At 40.1% G+C, this 21,244-nt stretch overlaps 1 protein-coding gene across 4 annotated transcripts in view; it reads left to right on the plus strand.

The window, feature by feature from the left end:
• Nucleotides 1-21,244, plus strand: part of gsk3ba (glycogen synthase kinase 3 beta, genome duplicate a) — a 68,332-nt gene extending 47,088 nt beyond the window's left edge. The window contains exons 4-11 of one of the 4 annotated variants that reach the window (XM_066706884.1): nt 6,207-6,317; nt 8,510-8,640; nt 9,676-9,782; nt 10,979-11,076; nt 12,735-12,842; nt 16,307-16,514; nt 16,806-16,904; nt 17,621-21,244. In XM_066706884.1, the coding sequence (XP_066562981.1) occupies nt 6,207-6,317; nt 8,510-8,640; nt 9,676-9,782; nt 10,979-11,076; nt 12,735-12,842; nt 16,307-16,514; nt 16,806-16,904; nt 17,621-17,688 (930 nt within the window). In that variant the 3' untranslated portion in view covers nt 17,689-21,244. The remainder of the gene's footprint in view (nt 1-6,206; nt 6,318-8,509; nt 8,641-9,675; nt 9,783-10,978; nt 11,077-12,734; nt 12,843-16,306; nt 16,515-16,805; nt 16,905-17,620) is intronic. The other 3 variants (XM_066706888.1, XM_066706887.1, XM_066706889.1) reach the window with 3 other exon arrangements.

Consider the following 21,244-nt stretch of genomic DNA (forward strand, 5'->3'; position numbering starts at 1 on the left):
CCTTCGACTTAGTACTTGGTGGCAAAACCCTTGTTGGCAATCACAGAGGTCAGATGTTTCTTGTAGTTGGCCACCAGGTTTGCACACATCTCAGGAGGGATCCTTGGACAGCTCTTTGGTCATGGCCATGGTGGAGAGTTTGGAATCTGATTGATTGATTGCTTCTGTGGACAGACGTCTTTTATACAGGTAACGAGCTGAGATTAGGAGCACTCCCTTTAAGAGAGTGCTCCTAATCTCAGCTCGTTACCTGTATAAAAGACACCTGGGAGCCAGAAATCTTGCTGATTGATAGGGGATCAAATACTTATTTCCCTCATTAACATGCAAATCAATGTATAACTTTTTTGAAATGCGTTTTTCTGGATTTTGTTGTTGTTATTCTGTCTCTCACTGTTAAAATACACCTACCATTAAAATTATACACTGATCATTTTTTGTCAGTGGGCAAACGTACAAAATCAGCAGGGGATCAAATACTTTTTTCCCTCACTGTAGTTGCTTTATTTGTCACTTTCTCATACTGTGGTTTGTTAGATGTTTTATGATTTGCATGACTTGTCAGAATCAAGGCAGAGCACACCACTTTTAGACTTGCCCTGGAAAGTCCGGCCTGGAGATTGTGTGCTAATTTATTGTATACACATGCTAATGGATTTAAGTGCTTGGAGTTTCCACTAAGTTGTGATTTTGAGCAGGTTATTTCATGTTAAATCCTGGCATACCTGCTTACTGAACTGTTCTTCCCTGCACTTTTATAAACATTCATATTTGACCATCGGTAAAAATATCGGAAGAGAGAGTACTACTAAGAGGAGTTTGACGATTCTTTTGGACACCCATTGTTAGCCCATACAGCAGCTCCAGATAGTGTGCTACATATTGTCATTAGCATATGCTTGTATGTCCATGAACACCCTTTTTTTCTTTGGTATTGTCTGGTCACATTAAGTACAAGGTAGGAAAAAACACTCCCTGGCAAGTTGCGCTTTCTACTTGCCAAGGTGCAGCTTTAATGTTTTGTGTGCACCATGCTCCGAACCCACTCAGGTTCACTTCCATGGTAAAGCGCCCACAGCCATCTCTGTGTGGTGTCTCAGACTGAAGTGGCCCATAGATTCAGGCCAGGCACTAAGAAGTGGCAGAAAGATCTCTTGCCCAAAGGATTCTTCTGTACAATTAAATTAAAAGCATCAGCAGATTAGTTTTGGTTTTAAAATATAAATATACGTGCTTCCCAAGGGATTCAGCACTGGTGTGAAACCCCGGACCTGGGGAGCTGCAGTCTGTGGCTTTTGTAGGTCTCCTCAAATCACCACCTGTCCATAACCTAGAAACGGCACAAAGACTAAACAGTGCAAAGGAAATATCAGGAATGAAACGGTCCTCTATTTAAAGTCAGTGTGAGGCTGAGAGAGGCATTGCCCTGTGTAGCTCTGCCCATATGACATCAGTGAGGCCTACTTCTACATCCGGACTGTGCCAAGGCTTAAACCCCCTTGAGATGCATTTCCCAGTGTGGCTGGGTTTGCTTTGTGGTTTAAATGTTCTCACTTCACATGTTCATGTAGTAAATATTCTGAAACTCCCTGTTGACTTTCATGTTTGTCTGCTTCCACCCAGCAAGCAAACCATGCTTGCATAGAAATAAATAAATATATAAGGCTTGTGAAGTCCAGAGCACAGAGCCACTTGGCTGACTTGCACCTGACCTTGCTTCTCAGGGCCAGCATTGAGTGCTGAGCTAAACTAGCCCCAGTGACTTCTTCCATCCAAGTGCTGTAAGGGCTGGTAACTGTAACAATGTGTTGGCATTTGAGGTAGCTTTAGCAAGTGATGGTGGTGAATTTAATGCCCCAGTGCGTCTGAAAGCATGGGTGCATAGTCCCTGTTCCTGGGTGACCATGGTCTCTTCAAATGTTTCATATACTTGAGTTTTTTAGGACCAGGTCTGTGTAAAGCACAGGTTCGAGCAGATCAGTTTGGCCTAAAACGAAAGAGGAAAGTTCACAACCTGAGAGGGGCAAGTCTTCAGAAATGGAGATTTTGTTTTTACCTAAAACCCAAAACCCCCAATAGCTAAAAATATAAGTGCATAGTCTTAATACTGAGAAGACAGTGGTTTTGTCTCTCTCTCAATACTTTTCAATTGCTTGTGACTATTTTGGGGCAGTTTGTGGCTTTCAGATCTTCAGTAATGTCATTTTTTTGAAGGTTTTGGAGGTAGTCGAAGCATTGATAACTACTATAGTTTTTTGTTTTAGTTTTTCCTTTCCATTTTCACTATTGTATAAGGCTAATAATCTCTGTAGAGCACTGCCTCACTGTGCTATAACTACATCACTCATCTAATCTTATTCATCACGTGTATTAACCTACTTCGTTCGAACTGGAGGGATCTCACATCTGTGGAAGCGAATGGCCATTAACAGTTTATTTTATTGTTGATATTTGTCACCCACCAGGTTTAAAATCTCGTCCGCCGGAGCCTGTCAAAGAGATACCATTTTACTTGGAGTATTAAAAAATAAGCACATAGAAAAATCGAATTGGCTGGAAAGGAATGCTGCTATTACAGGAGTGTCAGTGAAACTAAATAAGTCTTTAGGCACTTTTCCCAGTCTTGCAGTAAGTGCCTCTGCAGGGATTCTCTCTCTCTCTCTCTCTCTCTCTCTCTCATATGAAATGTGCCCTGTATTGCTTCTCTCCAGCTGACCTTACCTAACTACCTAACCTCCCCCACTCCCTTCCCCTTGTTTTCCTCTCTGGAATCTTTTTCAGGAAAGAAAAGCTGTTCTATGTTAGTGACCCCCCACCCCTTTAAACAAGCTTGCCTGTTTGAAGTTAAAATCAGCTGCAGCATTCGAGAGAAGGAAAAAATATAGGAAAAAAACAAACTTGTTTGCTTTTCCTGATGGATCGCACGTCTTTGGTTTTTCACGTCCACATTAATTAAACCTTTACCCAAATCCCTGCCCACTATAGCTTTACACTCTTATTTGTGTAAGGGGCATGTTTGGATTCTTATTCAAGAAAGAGTGAATCAGTTGAGCGTATCTCGAAAAAATAAGTGCAAAAAAGGTTCAAGTGCAGTTGGGTACTTTTATGTTATGTTTTTTGTTTTATTTTGTTTGTGTAATTAGTTGTTTTGTTGGCCAAGGCTGAGTAAAACTAATTTTGCAGGCTCCAAAGTGAATTTGTTTCCATTTCCACGAGAAGCACGCTACAATTATGCTGCATTTTAGCTGTTGTAAAGAAGGTGCCACTTCAAAAAGTATAAGGAGTTTTTTTGCAGCTTTGTTACAGTTGTCGGTGCTTTTCAGGGAATTTGAGAACAGTGTAGCAATGCAACCAAATCTCATCACACTGGTTGCTATCCAAAAGCTTAAAGAATTGAAGTCAAAATACATATGCATGTAGTTTTACTGCTGGAACTGTATCAAGACTTACCTTTCCTGGCAACTCGGAAGACTGCACACCTTTCAGGCAAACTGATCCACCCACATTGGTCTCTCCACATGGGAGTTTTTGTACCTTCAGTTTGCTTTGTTGCTCAACAGCTTTCTTAGCAGTCTCCTCCTGGATCAGATCAGAAAAATGTATTAGTCAGTTACTGTCTTGTCCAATTGATTATAATAATATTAACACATACAAATAAATACAGTAAATGATCTATCTTCTGTTCAGATAAAAAGTTCAGTGTTAGAGATTATAGTAATTATTTAAAATATTCCCTTTTGGACACTTAATACATTACACACATTTATAGAAATATATAAGTAATGTATATGTTTTGTATTGGAAGATTTATTTTGCAGACGTTCACTTTGTGCTGTTTGTAAATGCAAATCCACATGACTGCCTAGTCTATATATCTGCCTAGCGCTGCTTTGTACTTGGTTTCGCATTCGGTCCCCAGAAAGCCCGGGATAACTCTGCTGCCCACTTGAGCTCAGCAGTCAGGAGCGATGGGCATGGCAACGGACTGCCAATTAGGGTGACTCCATTCTGCAGAGCGAGAAGGAAGAAAAACTTGGAAGCAGATGTTATATCACTTTTGCCTTGAAGTCCATGTCTGGCCTGCTCTCCTGAAGCTAGCGCTTTGTGAAAAGTGCACAGGGCAGGCAATGATTCCGAGAACTGAGAATTGACTTTAATAAGTTCACAAAGTGAGGAATTCAGGAGCTGTAAAAGTTAAAGATCTAAGTGGTGGAAGCTTGTGTATAATGGGATCATAGCCAGGATCGAGTACTATTTATTTTTTCCCCCGACTAGACTTATTTAAGGCTATAAGTTGCTTTTTTTTTTTTTTTTTTTTTTTCCTTCACATTACAGTCCACATAGTTTCCAGTAAGAACTTGTTAAAACATCATTCCTGTAAGAAGCGCTTCAATCTTCGTGTGGATCGGTGGGGAGGGGTACTTTTCTCCATAAGCAGCCGACGGAATATTAGCCGTCTGGGGAAGCATTCGGTGATGAGTGATACGATTCCGATCTGGAGCCTGTCGTCTCCATTATGTCAGACATTCCTGCAGGGTGTCCCTTTCCAGCCCTGCAGCGGTGAAACAGTGCCATGCCCATGCTGACCTATAGTGTGGACAGCAAGCGAGGGATCAGAATGCCAGGCACCCTTCAAATGCCATCCTGTTACTGCCAATGTCACCATACCACATTTCAGTATGTGTCACATGATTTGTTAACTGTGGAAAATCGGAAGTTCTTTTGGGTGGTCTATTAAGCTTCCAATGGGTACACATCCCATAACGTGTTCAACAATATGGTTGCATCCTTTTAAAGGCTTGTTCAGTGTATTGGGTGGGTTCTAATTTGCCCAGATATGAGCAAAGAAAAAGCCTAAAGCTGTAAAAGCAGTGTCCAAAGCCCCCATTTTACAACCAAACTGTTTTTCCAGACCAAAAAAGGCTGAATAGGCATTGGAAACATCAGATAATTTTTATTTATATGCTTTTATACCAAAGTGTCTATTTTGGGCTTTTAACAACACTGAAACTGAGTTGTCAGGGTGGTGTGGTATAAACACTTTCTCCTATTAGTGCCACTTTTTTTTTTAATCAACGTAAACTTGACACAGCTGTAGTGTGTTTTTTTTTTTTTTTTTTTTTGTCTGCTGGGCAAAGAGGCACTGATACCTATACTGCAAGTCCTCAATCAGTGGCCAGCTTTGAGATGTCTAATCAAACTATTAGTTGGTTGGCTGTTAAAGTGGTTAAGTACAAATCCAAATCTTTATTTTCAGAGATTGTTTTGCTTACCTAAATAGAAACAAAAGTAAAAAAATGTTTTAAATATTTGTTTACCATTTGGAGTATGATAATTAAGAAGTGGTAGTAGTAGTCAGAATATGGGAGATTTTTAGAAGTGTTATTTTTGCATCTTTTCAAAATAAACATAATTATGCATAATTAAAACTGTTACAGCATAAGTTCATCAGGCAATACAGTGTGGAAATAAGCTGATGGTGGAGGAGGTTTTGGATTCCCTTTGTTTGAGAACTTGCCAAAACAGCACACCTAATATCTATAATCAATTAATTGTGCGTGTGTGCAAAGATCAGTCGTTTGCTGATCTTTTGTTCTAATCAAAAATGATTCACTCTTCACTAGACTGTGAGAGACGTACACCTGAGCTCCACACAAATGCTTCAGCATCCGTTTTTCGATTACACGATCAATTGATTTTTCCCAATTTAGCCTTTCAGCCCTGGTCCCTCCTCAGTTAGATCAGAAGGGCTCTCACTGCATTTGAAAAGTTGGCAAAGAAGGTCAGTGTTGTGTGGGGCCTTAAAATAGATTTTGCAGATTCTCAATTCCCAAGTTCTCTTTTTTTTTTTTTTTTCTTAAACCGGAAAGATATGTGTGGGATGTAAAAATGTACAATTTAAAATGACGTGTAGAATTGTCTGCCCCCTTAGTGTCATGTCAACTAATGTCGCACATACTGAAAAACTGTACACTTTAATTCCTTCCGTACTTGAACTTCCATGTTTTGAGGTTCCCCCCCGCCGCAGTCTTATCCGAGTACTCAGAATATTATTGTAAGGGTTCAGTTCAGCTGATATTATTTATACCCATGCTTTATATTTCAGTGTTGTCAGTCCCAAGTGAACTTAACCACCTCTTTGCTGCATGCAAGTCTAAGATTGGACAATGTGAGTAATGTGACCTGGTTCTGTTTGTTTCTTTCAGAAGGATGAAGTCTATCTCAACCTGGTCCTGGACTACGTTCCTGAAACAGTATACAGAGTCGCCAGACATTACAGCCGAGCCAAACAGACACTCCCTATGATCTATGTGAAGGTAATTATATTTTCTGTACATCCTCCCAACCCCACCCTTTCATTTTTTAAATAAAACGTGGAATCGGTCACAATCTCTTGTTTCAGCGGACATCAAAGCATAAGGCCAATAGTGATGAGGCTCCTCTGAGTTTATTCTGGTTTCAAGGCATAGCATTCACACCTGAGCAATGTTAGTCAGCCCATATTTGAGGGGGAGTGCTGCCTCAAAACGGCCAATTTCATAGTTTAAATAAAGCACTCTTCAGGTTCTGTAAAGAGTAACTGCTTCATAGCACCCAACCTGCAGAGCACCTTTATTCCAGTAAACTCAATAATAAATTGCCTGTCAGTTCCAGGTGACTCTTTTTATCCAATGGATTTTGCCTTTATTCGTGTGGTTTAATTTATGATCATGGTCTTTTCCATCTTCTAGTTACATGTATTTAAATGCTTAAAAAAATGACCCACATGTTCAGCTTGAAGAGATGAAGTTGACACTGATTTGACTGATTTGTCAGATTGACCACCCCCTTCAACATCGTTTGGTTCTCCAGTATTTTCCCCACAGCAAGTCCACATCCATGGTGTTAAATATGGGAATCTGCAAGAGTTTCTCTCAGGCTAGCAGACAATTGGCTCGGTGACCAGATTCTGTATTTGTCGGATTCCTTTTTGTACTTGGTGCATACATAATTGTTGTCAAGGCTGTGGCGCTCTCGAATCTTTTAAATCCAATGTGAAAAGCTCATGTCATGCACTTGCTTTTCCATCCGTTTGATCTTTTAAAATATATTCTTGCGGTTTACTTGCAGGCTACAAATTGGTAGCAACCTAAGTCACCAGGACTAGCATATGCTAGATCGGCATCTCACTTTCAGAATAGGCTTATGCGTGGTTTTGCTTTGGCTCTTTTTAACCTAAAGGGCTTTGTGATGTTTTCCCATGAAAGGGGACTACATAAAACATCACCTTACAAAAAAAAACAAGACCCCACTCTTACCTGTCCTCTGCCAACGAGACTTCTGTGTCCCCGTGTCTAACATGTTTTCCTTGTGTTTTCACCTGACCCTGTCCATCTGAGTGCAACATGCCATTCTGCCAGTAAGATTCCTCTAACTTCAAGGGGCTCTTGGGTCAGACCTGTGTCAGGGTGAGGAAGCTCGCCACTCGCACGTCAGGAGAGCGATGGCGGCATCAGCGGCGTCATTGTGTGTTTTTCGTCTTCCGGTTTCCTATAAGAGGAAGCACCCTAAACAAAGGAAGACTGGAACAAAGCTGGTGGAGCCTGTCCTGTCTTTTAAGTGTGCACAGCCTTAGTCTCCATTGTGGTCTGATTCACTCGGGGTTCATTTGGAGAAGTGTCTGCGTAGCGGCAGACCTGGGCCAAAAGTGGCTGAAACTCTTTGCAGAAAGGTCACTGTTAAATGGAGAGAAACTGAATCTGTATCCTGAATTCAAAGCAAGCTAACCCTTTTGTGCTTGTAAACTTTTTCCATGTTATCACTTGACCTGTTGCATAGCTGAAAAAAGACTTGCATATTTTCAAATAGCAAGACAAATACTTCAATTGTAGTCATTTAGTTTAAATTCTGATAATCTGCATTGTCCATTAAAAAAATATAGATTTGAGTCTCGAATCCAATCGGTAAAATCACTTGGGATACTTAATTAGTATTCATAGTTCTCATCAATGGAATCTTCCTTCCTTCCTTCCTTCACATATCTTGGGCCTGCTGGTGGTTAAGTTAACATTAATTAAGTGTTTGTGAATGTCAGTCCTGTGCTAGGTAATTGTAGAGCTTCATCCATACATCAGCTTTCTCCTCCAGTGCATTCATCAGATTGATTGGCAATACCTGGGAAGGTTGAACATCCTTATCTCTGTGTCTGGAGTTTGCTTTTTGGTTAAAAAATAAATAAATGGAAAAACACCCACAGCCCTGCGATGTATTGTAACAAGCAGAGATAATAAATGTGACACTGTTCAAAACAGACCAGACATGAACACAGCAGCGTCTCTGGTAGGTGAGCTCGGTGTGCATCAAAAGGTGTGCGTGTGCGATGCAGACTTTTCTGCAGAACTGATATTTACACCGTGAGGGATGAAACTGACCATTGTTAATAGGATCTTGATCTAATTTAATGCTGTTTATTTTTGTGTGTGTGGAAAGCCAAGATGAGTAATATTGTCTTGCTGTTTTGTCATTTCAGTTGTACATGTACCAGCTATTCCGGAGTTTAGCCTATATCCATTCCTTTGGAATTTGCCATCGGGACATCAAACCACAGAATCTGCTGCTGGACCCAGAGACAGCCGTACTCAAACTGTGTGATTTTGGAAGGTGAGAATAAGATCTGTTGTTCACAATCTCTCTCCCCTCTCTCAGACCCACACACACACATTTCGGAAAACAAATACAAATGCTACAAATTACATGTATTTTTTGTTTTTAGCCAATACCTTCAATACAATATGTGCTTTATTTTGCGCATTGAATTTTAATCTGTCAGTTCACTTTGGTAAGCATGCTTACTCAGCAAATGGATGGAACAACAAAGTTTAATCTTAGACTTGATTTAGAATACCTATGATGTGTGTAAACGATCAGACATCGAGCTAAACCAGACTTAATGTTTTGATCCGTTTGTGTTTTTCTGCAGAACCCCACCTTCCCCTTTTTTAACCTGTGAACAGTTATCATAATGTTATTACCCTGACTCAAATCCCTTGTGATTTGTGATTCCCACGCTTTGTGCATTCAATCATTTGTTCACAAGTGCCAGCTTTATGACACAAACAGAAAAAGCCTTTTGTGCCAGCGTTAAAAGGAATAGTCTGTCAAGTTTCATCAACATTGTCTTTCTGAAAGCAAGCATACTGGTCTCGACTTCAAATTGGCAACCAATTATGTAGGTCTTGGAAAACCTAGAAACTCTAGAAATAATGATAGGAGTGTTAGTATGAAATAACTGTCAGTCATCAGTAACTTTTTTTTTTTTTAACCATGTTGAGCCTTGAAAAACCACAACTCACTTGCACACAGTTGTTTTGTAAATCTACAATATATTCATTATAACAGATCGCTGGAATTTCAAACTAAAAAAATCAGTAGATCACAAAAACCAACCAGAAAAATAAAATCTTGTGTAGCTGAATGCAATCTGTTATTTATGCATGTAAAAATAGTGCTTTTGCATAAGCAGTTGCAGTTTTTTTTTCTTTAATGTATATATAATCCGAATACATGGGGAAAAATAAGACGATACGCTGACATTTTAAAAAGTCAGATAAGATCTAGAGGACAGAAAAGCTAAATACGTTTCTGTGGCTTAATACTTTTTCATTACATTGTTGCCATTTGTGTTCTCTTTCACAGTGCAAAGCAGTTAGTCAGAGGAGAGCCCAATGTGTCCTACATCTGCTCGCGGTACTACAGGGCGCCAGAGCTGATTTTTGGCGCTACAGATTATACCTCTAGTATAGGTAAGTGTTCCATGGACACCTGAGAAGCTCTCGCTCTCTCTCACAGTAGAAGCTCAGCTGTTTGTGTACTTGCTACACAGTGATTAGTAATTTGGAGGATGTGGTTTTGTTGGACATCTACCCCACCTGAAAGGTGCATTTTCACTCAGTTTTGGTTTGAGGTTTCACACAATTTAAGGCTGCAGCCACAGCAGTGCATCTGGTTTGAATGCATCGCTGCCGAGCTATGAAGCAGGGTGCTTAAAATAGTCCCAACTGTGTGAGCTCAGCAGCCAGCAGGAAGAATGTATGAAATCGCCAGCAGTCTTTTGACTGCTGGCGCAGCTTGTAATATAAGATCTGGAAAAGCATCCTATACATCTTGGAGATTCAGTACAAGTTTATTTCTTCAATATTATGTAAATACTTACCCTATATAAGAACATTCACGATCATTTTCACCACCAAGCAAAAAATATTTACTTACAAGATCTATACAAACTACTTTGTGACTGAGGAAGTCTTCATAATAGAAAACATCTAAGTCTCTAATCACAGAATATCCCATTTATATTTCCTGTATAAACATCATAAACGTGATTCAATACAAGTTTGTAATTTGCAGCTTGGGCTTTGAGCTAATCAAGACATATAAACATCATTGTCAGTTAACTTTTAAATTCTCCTTTCTTGTAGTTCTCCATAGCTGTTCCAAAGTTGGACGGGTCTGCCGATTTGTGGTTAATTTTCTTCTGGCGTTGTCTCTTGCTTTCGCACGGGGCTTGTGTAAAGGATGTTTTGTTTAACTTGTCAGTAGCTTGACTCTTTCCAGAAGAGTTAAGGTCAGCTATTTTCACACCAGAATCGGCAGACATGGGGAAAAGCAATCTATTCTTATGAACTTAAACAAACCCAGTGCTGTGAGAGGTGTAGTTTGGGTTTGAAGCAGACCTACACAGGGAGGGTGTGTGAAAAGAGATGTGCAGGAGTGCGTTTGAATGTGCGCATTACACACTTGAAACTGAAGTGCCATTTGGGATAGAAGGTGCCGATCCTACTATCCTTGATCCTTTCAATCCAGCACCAATTCCCATACTCAAATGTATTGACTTTAAAGCCTCACATTTTTTAATATTGTGTATCCCCCCTTTTAAGACTTTTGAGAGTCATTCTGGAAAAGCAGTTGATACAAGTGTGTTTTGTGTTTTTCGCCACAGACGTCTGGTCAGCTGGGTGCGTGCTAGCCGAACTGTTGCTAGGACAACCGATCTTCCCTGGTGACAGTGGAGTGGATCAGCTGGTGGAAATCATCAAGGTAAGGCTTTGGAGCAGCAGCCAAATGCCCTGAACTGTGCACTGTACGCCAAGGCACTGTGTTGTCTCTTTAAAGCTGTGGCAGGCCCTGGGCAGTAATGAGGATAATACCGCAGGCTCCCTGGTGCTTCTTGGAAGGCCCGGCCTGAATAAATAGGGTTTGTTTTCAGAAGCACCTCGCAAGAAGTCAGTTTTAATCAGGGCTTTTTACAGCTGTCCCTGTCTTTTTAACTATACCGTTTTAGCATTCAGCCCTGACTGTCTTTTTGTCACAGACACCGAAAAGAATGCCTGGTGTTACTGCTGACTTTTGGACATTGTAAAACGTAAACTTATGTATTAATTTGTGTTGCAACATACTAGCATGACAAGCTTCAGCAAATTGGCAGAGGTCAGCGTTTTTGGTCACAATTCATTGCAGTCCTAAAATTGCTATTTAGGTCACCGTGGGAATGGTTTGCATCTTTTTAACCGGTGATCCGCAGATTTAATCTCTAAATAAGACACATTATGTACGGATGTGATGTGAAAACACGTTAACACTTGTGTAGTAGCAAATTTGCACTAAATTAGCTATACTAACACATTTGTACCATCGCAAAATGGTCTTCCTTTCCAGTTAAACTTAATACGTGTTAGCAGTCTGACTGATCCATATCATCGATATATTATTGCACGTATTTGCTGGTATCCAGTGTTATTATAATGGAAATTTGGCTTTTTGCAAAATGGATTAACAGCAGAGTAAAGTGTGACGTTTACCTCATGAGTCTTGTAATGTGAACGCATTGCTGTCCAAAACCCTGGGGCTACAGAGACTGGCTTTAATCAGTGGCCAAATCCTTGCGCTCCACCCAGCCCATATAGATAAACTATCTGCCACAAGCATCTACTGTTTGAGTCCAATATGATCTTGATAAGGAACCAGAATCAGCTTTGTAATTACAGACATACTGTAGGCAGGAAGAGCCTCTGAAACTTGGCACAGGACAAATGCAATCTTTTTTGGAACAATAACAGAAAGACTGTGGATTGCATAGTGAACAATACTTGTGTAGGAAAAGAGAGATTAGTGCTATAGAGGAAATCTTAAGTACTTAGACAAATCTGTAAAACTTCACCCAGGAATCCCGTTCAGTTGTTTTAAAAGATCAAGGAGGAAAAGACAAAACTAAAAATGTTGTGGCAGATCTGTTCTTGGTTTGAAAGCAATCTGCCCCTCTACAAAACAACAAACAAAAAAGCGTTTCAGTCTGTGCTGTTTTTCAGATTCTGTAAGATCTATCAGACAGCTCTTCTAATCAGTCATATCACATGCTGCAGTGGGAGAGGTTAAGGGGGTGGGGGGGTGTTGTAATTGAAGGGGAAATGCCTTATTCATCCATTGCCATTTGCGGTGACACTGTGCTACACATTGTGACCAAAACAACTGAATTTGGGAAACCTCTGCAGTGCTGCTGCAATTCTACAAATTCTGCTATTACATACCACATTAAGGTGACATTTTCACATGCCTCTCATCTTTGGTTTTCATTGGGGCTGATGGGGAAGATTAGGCTATGTTTCTCTAGTGAGATGAGTAGGGTAATTAACACCAGGGTTAAAAGCTGTCCTGTGTTCGTCCCTTTGATAACCATGCTCTTCTCTTGTTTGTTGTAGGTCCTTGGCACACCAACAAGGGAACAGATTCGAGAGATGAATCCCAATTACACTGAATTCAAATTCCCCCAGATTAAGGCGCATCCATGGACTAAGGTGAGTCAACAGGTACAGGAAAACCAATTTTACTACTTTCTGCAACACTGCTTTTCAGAACCATGCAGGCTGTGCTTGGCTGTGCTATAAAACTGGCTGCTTGCTTTGGATGTTTCTGTGTTTATATTACAACCAGTGAATGTCAAACACAAGTTGCATCAAAAGCAGCCTCTCACCTGCTTAATGCATGCTTGCCACTTGCTGTTCATCACGCTTCTTGTTCATATATGGGGCTTTTGTCTTTAATTAGTAAGGAGGTTCCATTTTTTTACTTTGATTTCTGATAACTACTTTTTAGTTCAACCGTGACAAACTCATTTTCTGGACAATATCGGTCCACAAACATTTTCCAACCAATATTTTAGCAGCAGTTTCTCTCTAATGGTGGAACTGTAGTTTATGCACACCCTGAACATGGTTCATTTCAACATTGTGTTCCTAAATCTCTCGTCTGACCTGGCACTGGTTCGGTTACCTGCAGTACAGGACTGATCATACAGAAGAAACCGCAATGTTTCAACTGCATATAGTCACAAAAAGTGTAGTCCAAATATTAATAATGTAATATTATATATCACCTAGAGATTACACTCACCCACCCCCACAGCAAAACATAATTTTGATTTATGTGCTAAAGATTTGTAGCTATGACATCTCCTTTCCAGCTTGCTCTCAGAGAATACAGCAAAATCTTAATTACTCAGATGCCCTCTCGTGGTTTCATTGTAATATTGCAGCTAAGCTTTTACACTAACAAAGTGGGGTACCTTGCTTTCTGTGGGTCCATTTACACAATAAAAAAAAATATATATAGATATGATTTTGTTCTGTTTTTTGCCCCCTTTTTTTTTTTTTTTTTTAGGTGTTGTCTGTGATCTTGATGTTTTCAAAGTGCTGACACTGTTTCAATTCAAACCTCCCGCACTTCCCCCAAAATAGAATGATTATTTTTAGATGACGGAGATCCACCATCTAAGACAAATTCTGACAGATTAGCAGGCAGGAGCTCTGCGACTTTTACAACATCTGATTGAGTTCAGCAAGAGATACACGATGCCATACCCGACTGACCATTACGTTCAGTAAAAACTGAGGGAACCTCTGCTATAGAATAACAGATAAAATAATATACAATTAAAAAGTCTCGAACAAGTGGCGATGTGCTTGGCTCAACAGGAAACACTTAGGAGGCAAGCTGTAATGAGCCCAAGGGTGCCAGAAATGCAACGTGATGTGTGTTTATATGTATTGGTCTACTGGTCACTTCACACAACAAGAGCAGAAGACTATTCTCAGAGTTGCAAAAAGTAGTATTCCGCTTTTCTGATTTGGCATAACCATGAAACCGATGGCGGTGATTGACACTTTGTGTGGTTGAGGAACAGCTACACTAGCCAGTGTATTGATTAATCAGTGAAGAGAGGAGAGAAGACATTCACATTGTATCGAGAGGAGAGAGGGTGATAACTCTTTACAGCAGTGCGTTTTTAGGACTTACCCAACTCTCTTGCCAGGTGAATCTTCTTGCCCCCCTCTCGTCTAGCCTTTATACTCAGGGAGTCGCCCAGCTCTGTGGTTGTGCATGGATGGACGCACCCTGACCATATGAATTCCATCGTTGCTGATATTACAGTGTTGTCCGACGTGTCACAATACAAACTAGTCCAAAGTGCTCTTTTCCACTTAATACAATTTTGTCCTCTGGCCTACTCTTCTGTTTACAAAGCCAAAGAAATAAGTTCCACAAGGAAAGGCAACACTCAGCACTAAATTCTCTACTAAAGGAAATGTATCACAAGATTGTTATGAATACATTACCTCAATTATCACATTTAAAGTTTAATTCAGTCAAACTTGTTAGCCATCTTTTAATCTTAACCAATCAGTAAGACGCAACGTTCTGCTGGTTATACAGGTCTGTGACGACACAAGGTCCTATCATCTTATACCCAGTTTCCACTGGCCATGTTCAGGTGCACCTCAGCATGGCCGTGCCATGCACCTACACTATGCCCGGCAGCGGTTCCACTCAATGTCGTGAGCTACAGCTGCCCTAGGAAGTGACTGTGAGACACGAAAGGTCAAAACGCACTCTGGGACACTCGGCACTCTGGGATTTAGTGTTTTAAACTGGAGGTTTTGTTTGATTGTAAGGTTTGTATTTCTGCAGTCGGTAAAGCATATGTACTAGGATTACCATTAACATATAGTTATAATGAGGGATTACAAATATAATTAAAATATACGATTCTTCATGCGATTAATCACATAAAAATTAGGCAACATTTTAAACATTTTAATAGTTTTAAGATTTAAGTTTTAAGTGTAAACAGGTGGAAGCGAAGAACTGTGCCATTTAAATAATTTTGAGAGAATTTACAATACATCGGGACATTTAATTTAAATCCAGGACAAATATTTCATGTTTGTGTGTATTTATAACAAAAAAAGGAATGTATTTTGTAAGGGCACATTGTATTGCAGTCCTTTTCTGGCAGGATATTAACGATCTTTTCAAACACTCTTAAATCTGAATCTGCAGATTACATTTCAGCAGAAGACCATGGACATACACAAATATACATGAGTTTGTCACCATGTTACTTGTGGGCTTTAGATGAGGTTGGGTTTTTTTTTTGCCATTTGTGTTACGTCTAATATTTAGACTGAGCCTTGAATTTGAAGATGGCTGAAAGTGTGATGCAAAGTTGTTGTTTGCCCGTCTTGTTTATGTGGAGTGCTGTTGTAGTGTCTGCATGCTTGTGGTTTGTGTTGTTATGTGGGTTCTTCATGATCCATCCAATGTAATTTTACTTTTACATTCAGACCTCATGAGATTCAAAAACTACAAGGATCTCTTTATACTACCCAGGTATTTTTTTATACCCGGAAAACTTTATATGTATTGAAAATAATTGTCAATGTGCATCTCCAGGTATCTAATAATGTTGTAACAGGCATTGTTAAAATTTAGGCCTTCATTATAGAAATCTCCCTCAACACTCTTCATGCTTCAGTGCCGTGTTAGTAACATTGCAGACGAACAGTGGTAGAATACGACCAGTGCAGATCTTGCAAAGGAATAAGACCCCATGAAATGCATTCAAGAATACACGGCATCTGCGTATTTTTAACATTGTGTACATGTCAAAAATGTATACATTTATATAGTATTGCTGAAGATCGTTTAGCTGTAACTTTTGTTCTCAGATTTGTCCAAAATTGAAAGTGAATTGGTAGTGTTTAAACAACCTGTGTTACTGCAGATTAAATCCAGAAGAACCTTGTACATATCCAACATAACCATTTCTTGATGTATTTTGTTCATTGATGTTTTTATTTAAGATGTATTTTCCTGTCTGTGATTCTTTTGAATTCACCCCTCACCCATTTCCTCCCATTCCTCTTGTGGAAATGTGATTTTGTCCAGTGTCTCTAGTGCGGGGAAAACATAACCTATCAATGACCAATTTCAGCCTTCTGTCGCTCGGTTGCAGGTCTTCCGGCCTCGCACCCCCCCGGAGGCCATCGCGCTGTGTAGCCGGCTGCTGGAGTACACGCCCACTGCCCGCCTCACCCCCCTGGAAGCCTGTGCGCACTCCTTCTTCGACGAGCTACGGGACCCAAATATTAAGCTACCAAATGGACGGGAGAAGCCCTCTCTCTTCAACTTCACCACTCAAGGTAAACCCAGTTACCGGTATATTTTAATTGCTTATCTGCTCTCTGAGACCATGTTTATAAGAACACTAGTCTCTTTATTTTTTTTACCTTTTTGCATAAAACTGGGAAAATTGCTAAACCACGTTGGTGTAGAAAAGTGTTCAAGATCCAGTCTTTGAAGGCCACAATCCAACAGCTTTTATAGGTCCCTCTAAATCTTCACTTGAAGCACCGTAGTATACTTTGACTGGATTGGGCTAAAATCGACATAGTTGACGCGTTTCTCTCGTTTCTTCCCCCCCCACTCCACAGAGCTGTCCAGTAACCCCTCACTGGCCTCCATCCTGATCCCGGCCCACGCCCGCAGTCAGGCCGGAGCCTCCACTCCCACCAACGCCTCGGCCACCTCAGGTCAGGTGCACCCGCCCGGCAGCCTCCCCTCCTAATGACATGATTATGTACACCCAGTCCTCCCTGTCAGTAGGGGCATGGGTCTGGTTAGGAGTACTGCTGCATGAATCCCAAAATCCTTTGATTTATTTTAAAATGTATCAACGGAACAACAATCACACTGGGAGTTTACTAATCTGCATAGAGCACCTGTGATTTTAGGGCATAACTGTCCTAGTGTCCTAGCCTCTTGGATCTGACATTTATTGGTGTGTGTGAGCATTACACCCCGAATTGAATTTGTAAACAGTCATTCCCTTTACTCTATGACTGAAATTATGAGCACAAGCCTCATTTGAGTCCACTTATCCTTCCTGAATTTGCTTTTAAGATCCATTTAGAGGCTATGCTTGCGTCTGCATAGCGGCACTAAAGTGTCTTGTGGTCAAATAGCAGTTTACGGTTTATTTGAATGTACTATATATGGAAGTTGTCTTGGGATCACGATAATGATAATAAAGCAATCAAACGTTTCCATTTGTAGACTAACACAATTTGAAGAGAACAATTGAAATCGCCTCAAATTGCCAGTAAAAGCTGCCTCCAAAAATAATACCAGTCTTGGGGAGTGTTGCAGTTTAATTTGGGTTTCTGCTCCTGACTGCACAGAGATGTAAGCATAAGAGGCCAACACTGACACACAACACTGTCTTCCCCCCTGTTTTCTCTCCCTCCAGATGCCAACACTGGAGACCGCGGCCAGACCACAAACGCAGCTTCGGCCTCCGCATCCAACTCCACCTGAGAGACCGGGGAGGGGGGCGGAGGCAGAGCGAGCGAGCGGAAGGGGTGCCCGGTCTAGGGGGCGCTCTGCTACACTGCTCTAAAAATCAAGTCGTACTAGGGGGGAGGGAGTGGGGGGGAAGAAAAAAAAAACTAAATGCAAAAACAAAAAAACACCACACAAATCCGACGGAGAGAGTCCCTGTTCATTAGTCTTTCTTTTGTGAAGTAGCATCAATACTTCTCATTTTGTGCTCACTGAGGGGATGTGCAAGAAAATGCTGAGCAATATATAAATATACATGTTAATTCCCTTGACAATCTTTTTATTGAGGTCTGTTGTAGCTAACCACCCTTGAAGCCCCTACCTTTCCCCCGACCCCAATGCTTGTTTAAAGAAAGCTCCTGCTCAGCATCGCAACCCACCCTCCTATCTCACCCTGTGCTTTCCAGTTTTCTCTTCCGTCGTGTAACCTGTGTTTTGTGAGCCAGGCTGCAGACGGGGGTCCGGGGTTTTGTCACGGCCTACTTGTGTCCAGGGTCTGAATTAGTGCATGGCATGAATTTGGTTGGGAGCACAGACTGAGTTGTAGAACTACATGGGGAATCTCGTTTTCATTTGAATGATTGAAACTAATCAAAAAAGACGCCCTTACTTTATATACATAATATATATATGTATAGACTTCTTTCTTTAAAAGGCTTAATCAGACCCACTGCAGTCCAAACTTTTTATTTTATTTTATTTTTTAGGGTGGGAGGGGGTGTGGCCTTGGGGAACTTTTCAACAAGTCGAACAATGACTTCTGTCTCGTTGTGCATCTGTGTGCTTGTATGATATATGCATACAGTTTATATATACTTTGCATTATGTAAAATATATATATATATATATGAATATATATCAAATGGGGCTGCCAAGCTCTTGAATTTAATGGCTCAGAAATCACACACACACAAAAGGTCAGATGTTGAACACTTAGTACAGCTGCAATATTTGCTGCTGTTGTAAACTATCCAAGTGGGTGTCTGGAGTTTCAGAACTCTCAGATTTCCAGCATTTTTATTTCGTTTTTTGTTTCTTTTTTTCTCCTTCTTCGACATTGAATTATTAGAATTGTATGGCTTTTATTTGATCCCCTTTACTGTATCTTTCACTACCTGTATTTATTACTGCATGTGATTTATCGGCAGAAATGTACCCTGTATGTAGCCTTTGTGGGGTTCAGACAAAACAGAAGAAATGAATGGACGACACCACTCTTAAGTCGACAGCCTAATTGTATGAAGTATAAGAGGGTCTGGTTTTATTTCATGACACTTGAATTTTAAGAGGTGGGGGTAGGGGTTGACTCTGCAGTCCCCAGCTTGCTCAGGCTGTTGTTAAGAGTGAATAGATGTGATCAGGAAACGCTGCAAAAATCTGTCTGACTTCAACTAAAGCTGTGTTAATGTCTAAGGATCGCTCTAGTTTCTGTTTGACAGTCCTGACGAATTCTCTGTTTTGACAAAATTCCTCCTGGAGGAAAGTTTGTGTGTATATTCACAGACATTTTGTCAACAAGAGTGAGTGGGAGGGGGGGGCGGGTGTAAATAAATATAAAAAGCATTGTATAGACTGCCTTCACTAGAACAGGATGTTGTGGTGAGCATTCCTGCCCCTACTGTCTTGAAGAAGAGTTTAAAAACTTCAGAGGCTGGAAACAGTTGCCACGTTACCAAGCTGTAGAAAAAAGAAAAGTGAAAACTTGTGCAGTATTTAAAGATTCTTCCTGCTGTATTGTAACTAAGTTTATCTGATACTTGTGGTATGGAAAGCCTCTGATCACGAACATAGCGCAGCGCTTCTTTGTTCCTGTCGGAAAAGGCTGATCAGATAAAACCTAAGGTGGGGTGAGAAACTTTAAACAGGAAGTCGTTCTGCTCATCGAGGTGACACGACGTGGAGCAGATAAAGGCAGACCTGTGTTACTCTTTTTTTCCTATCCTTACACAATTATGCTTTTAACTTAAGTAAACATTCTGATGTTTCATTTTAAGGCTTGAATTGTGCCACAGTTCTACAGTTCCTCCAATGTTTGGGGAAATGCACGGGGTGAGGGGGTGGACAAGTGTGAAGGCAACGTGATCTAAAAAGAGGGTACCATGTTGAGCTGTTGGCTACGTGTTTCGTTTGACCACTACTGAAGGATTTTTTGCTTAATTTTATTTTGATTTTTCTACTTTTATGACCTCCCCGCCACTGCTACCACCACCACCACCCCCGCTGTGACCTCCACATCCCAGCCAAGCCAGTTACAGCATGTATCCCACTGCTCTTCAGTACAATCCTTGAACACGTCTTACTTCAAAGAGTTATAAATAAAATGTTGTATGTATATATAGTTGCTCCTCACCAAATTCTTGCTTGTCCTTATTTTTGTTGTGTACGGTATGTAAATATGCGGACCCAAGAACTGTTATGATCAAAAAACGAAACAAGAAAAGAAAAAAAGAAAGAAAAAAAAGATTCAGGGCAAATAATTCTGTTTATTCAAAATGTAGATGAGCTTTTTCAAGCCATATAGTTCAATCTTACTGTACAGTAGGTGCCAGCTATATTATTGTAACAATAACTAGTAATGTATAGTGTATCTATAGTTTGGAGTGCCTTTGCTTCCATTATTTTGTTATTTTTTTTCCTTTCCTCTGTTATTTTCCCCTTTTTAACCCCTTGAGTGCTGTTAAGTGCCAGTCCATTTATCCTCTAAAGTCCAACTTGCAATTTCAGTATGCGTAGTTACTTTAACCAGCAGTATTTTAGAAAAGAAAAAATAGCCAGTTTTAAAGTAAGGACTTTGCAATGTATCTCCATTGTGTTGTATTCTAGACTGTTTAATCTTTTTGCTGAATGGAAACCTATAGTTTTCGTCCAATGTTCCTGTTGGTGTATTTTTTTAATATTGATTTTAATCCATTTTAAGTGATTTTATTCATTCAATTGCAGATTCGTGATACTTTTAAGACGTCAATGTTTTAGCTGGTATCCTTCTCAGTAGCGTTGCCTCAGGTTATTTTGTGTTTATTTTTTTTGTTTATTTTTTAAACATCAAAATAGTATCAAAGCACATGGTATACAATACATTTTGCCTATGGTATTGGTTTTCTTTTCTGAAGGGTTAAGAAGCAATATTCATCTTTTAGCAGTTGACTTAAGGCAGGTCTGTCTACAGTGTTACCTAAGTGTCTGGTTGTTCAACACCGGAGTGTTAAAATGCCGATGTCTGTCACTTCTGTTTTCTGTCCCATTACCAAAGTGAATTAATAATAATGTCACTGTAACAGGAGGAGGCAATAAAGATTACTCTAGGATTTACTTTTTGTGAATGCTTTCTGATATGCATTCAGCAGCACTCAATGGGCTAATTACCATGTAGCTCCCCTCTTGTGAATATATATATATATATATATATATATATATATATATATATATATATATATATAAGCTTGCTTGTAATATTTGCACTCATAGATGTGTTGCTATTGGATCACCTGGCCTGTAAAACAAGTGTGACCACTTCTTGTGTCTGAAGTAAAAT

This window comes from Amia ocellicauda, chromosome 6 (genome assembly GCF_036373705.1).
Source record: "Amia ocellicauda isolate fAmiCal2 chromosome 6, fAmiCal2.hap1, whole genome shotgun sequence".
In the NCBI taxonomy this organism is placed as follows: Eukaryota; Metazoa; Chordata; class Actinopteri; order Amiiformes; family Amiidae; genus Amia; species Amia ocellicauda.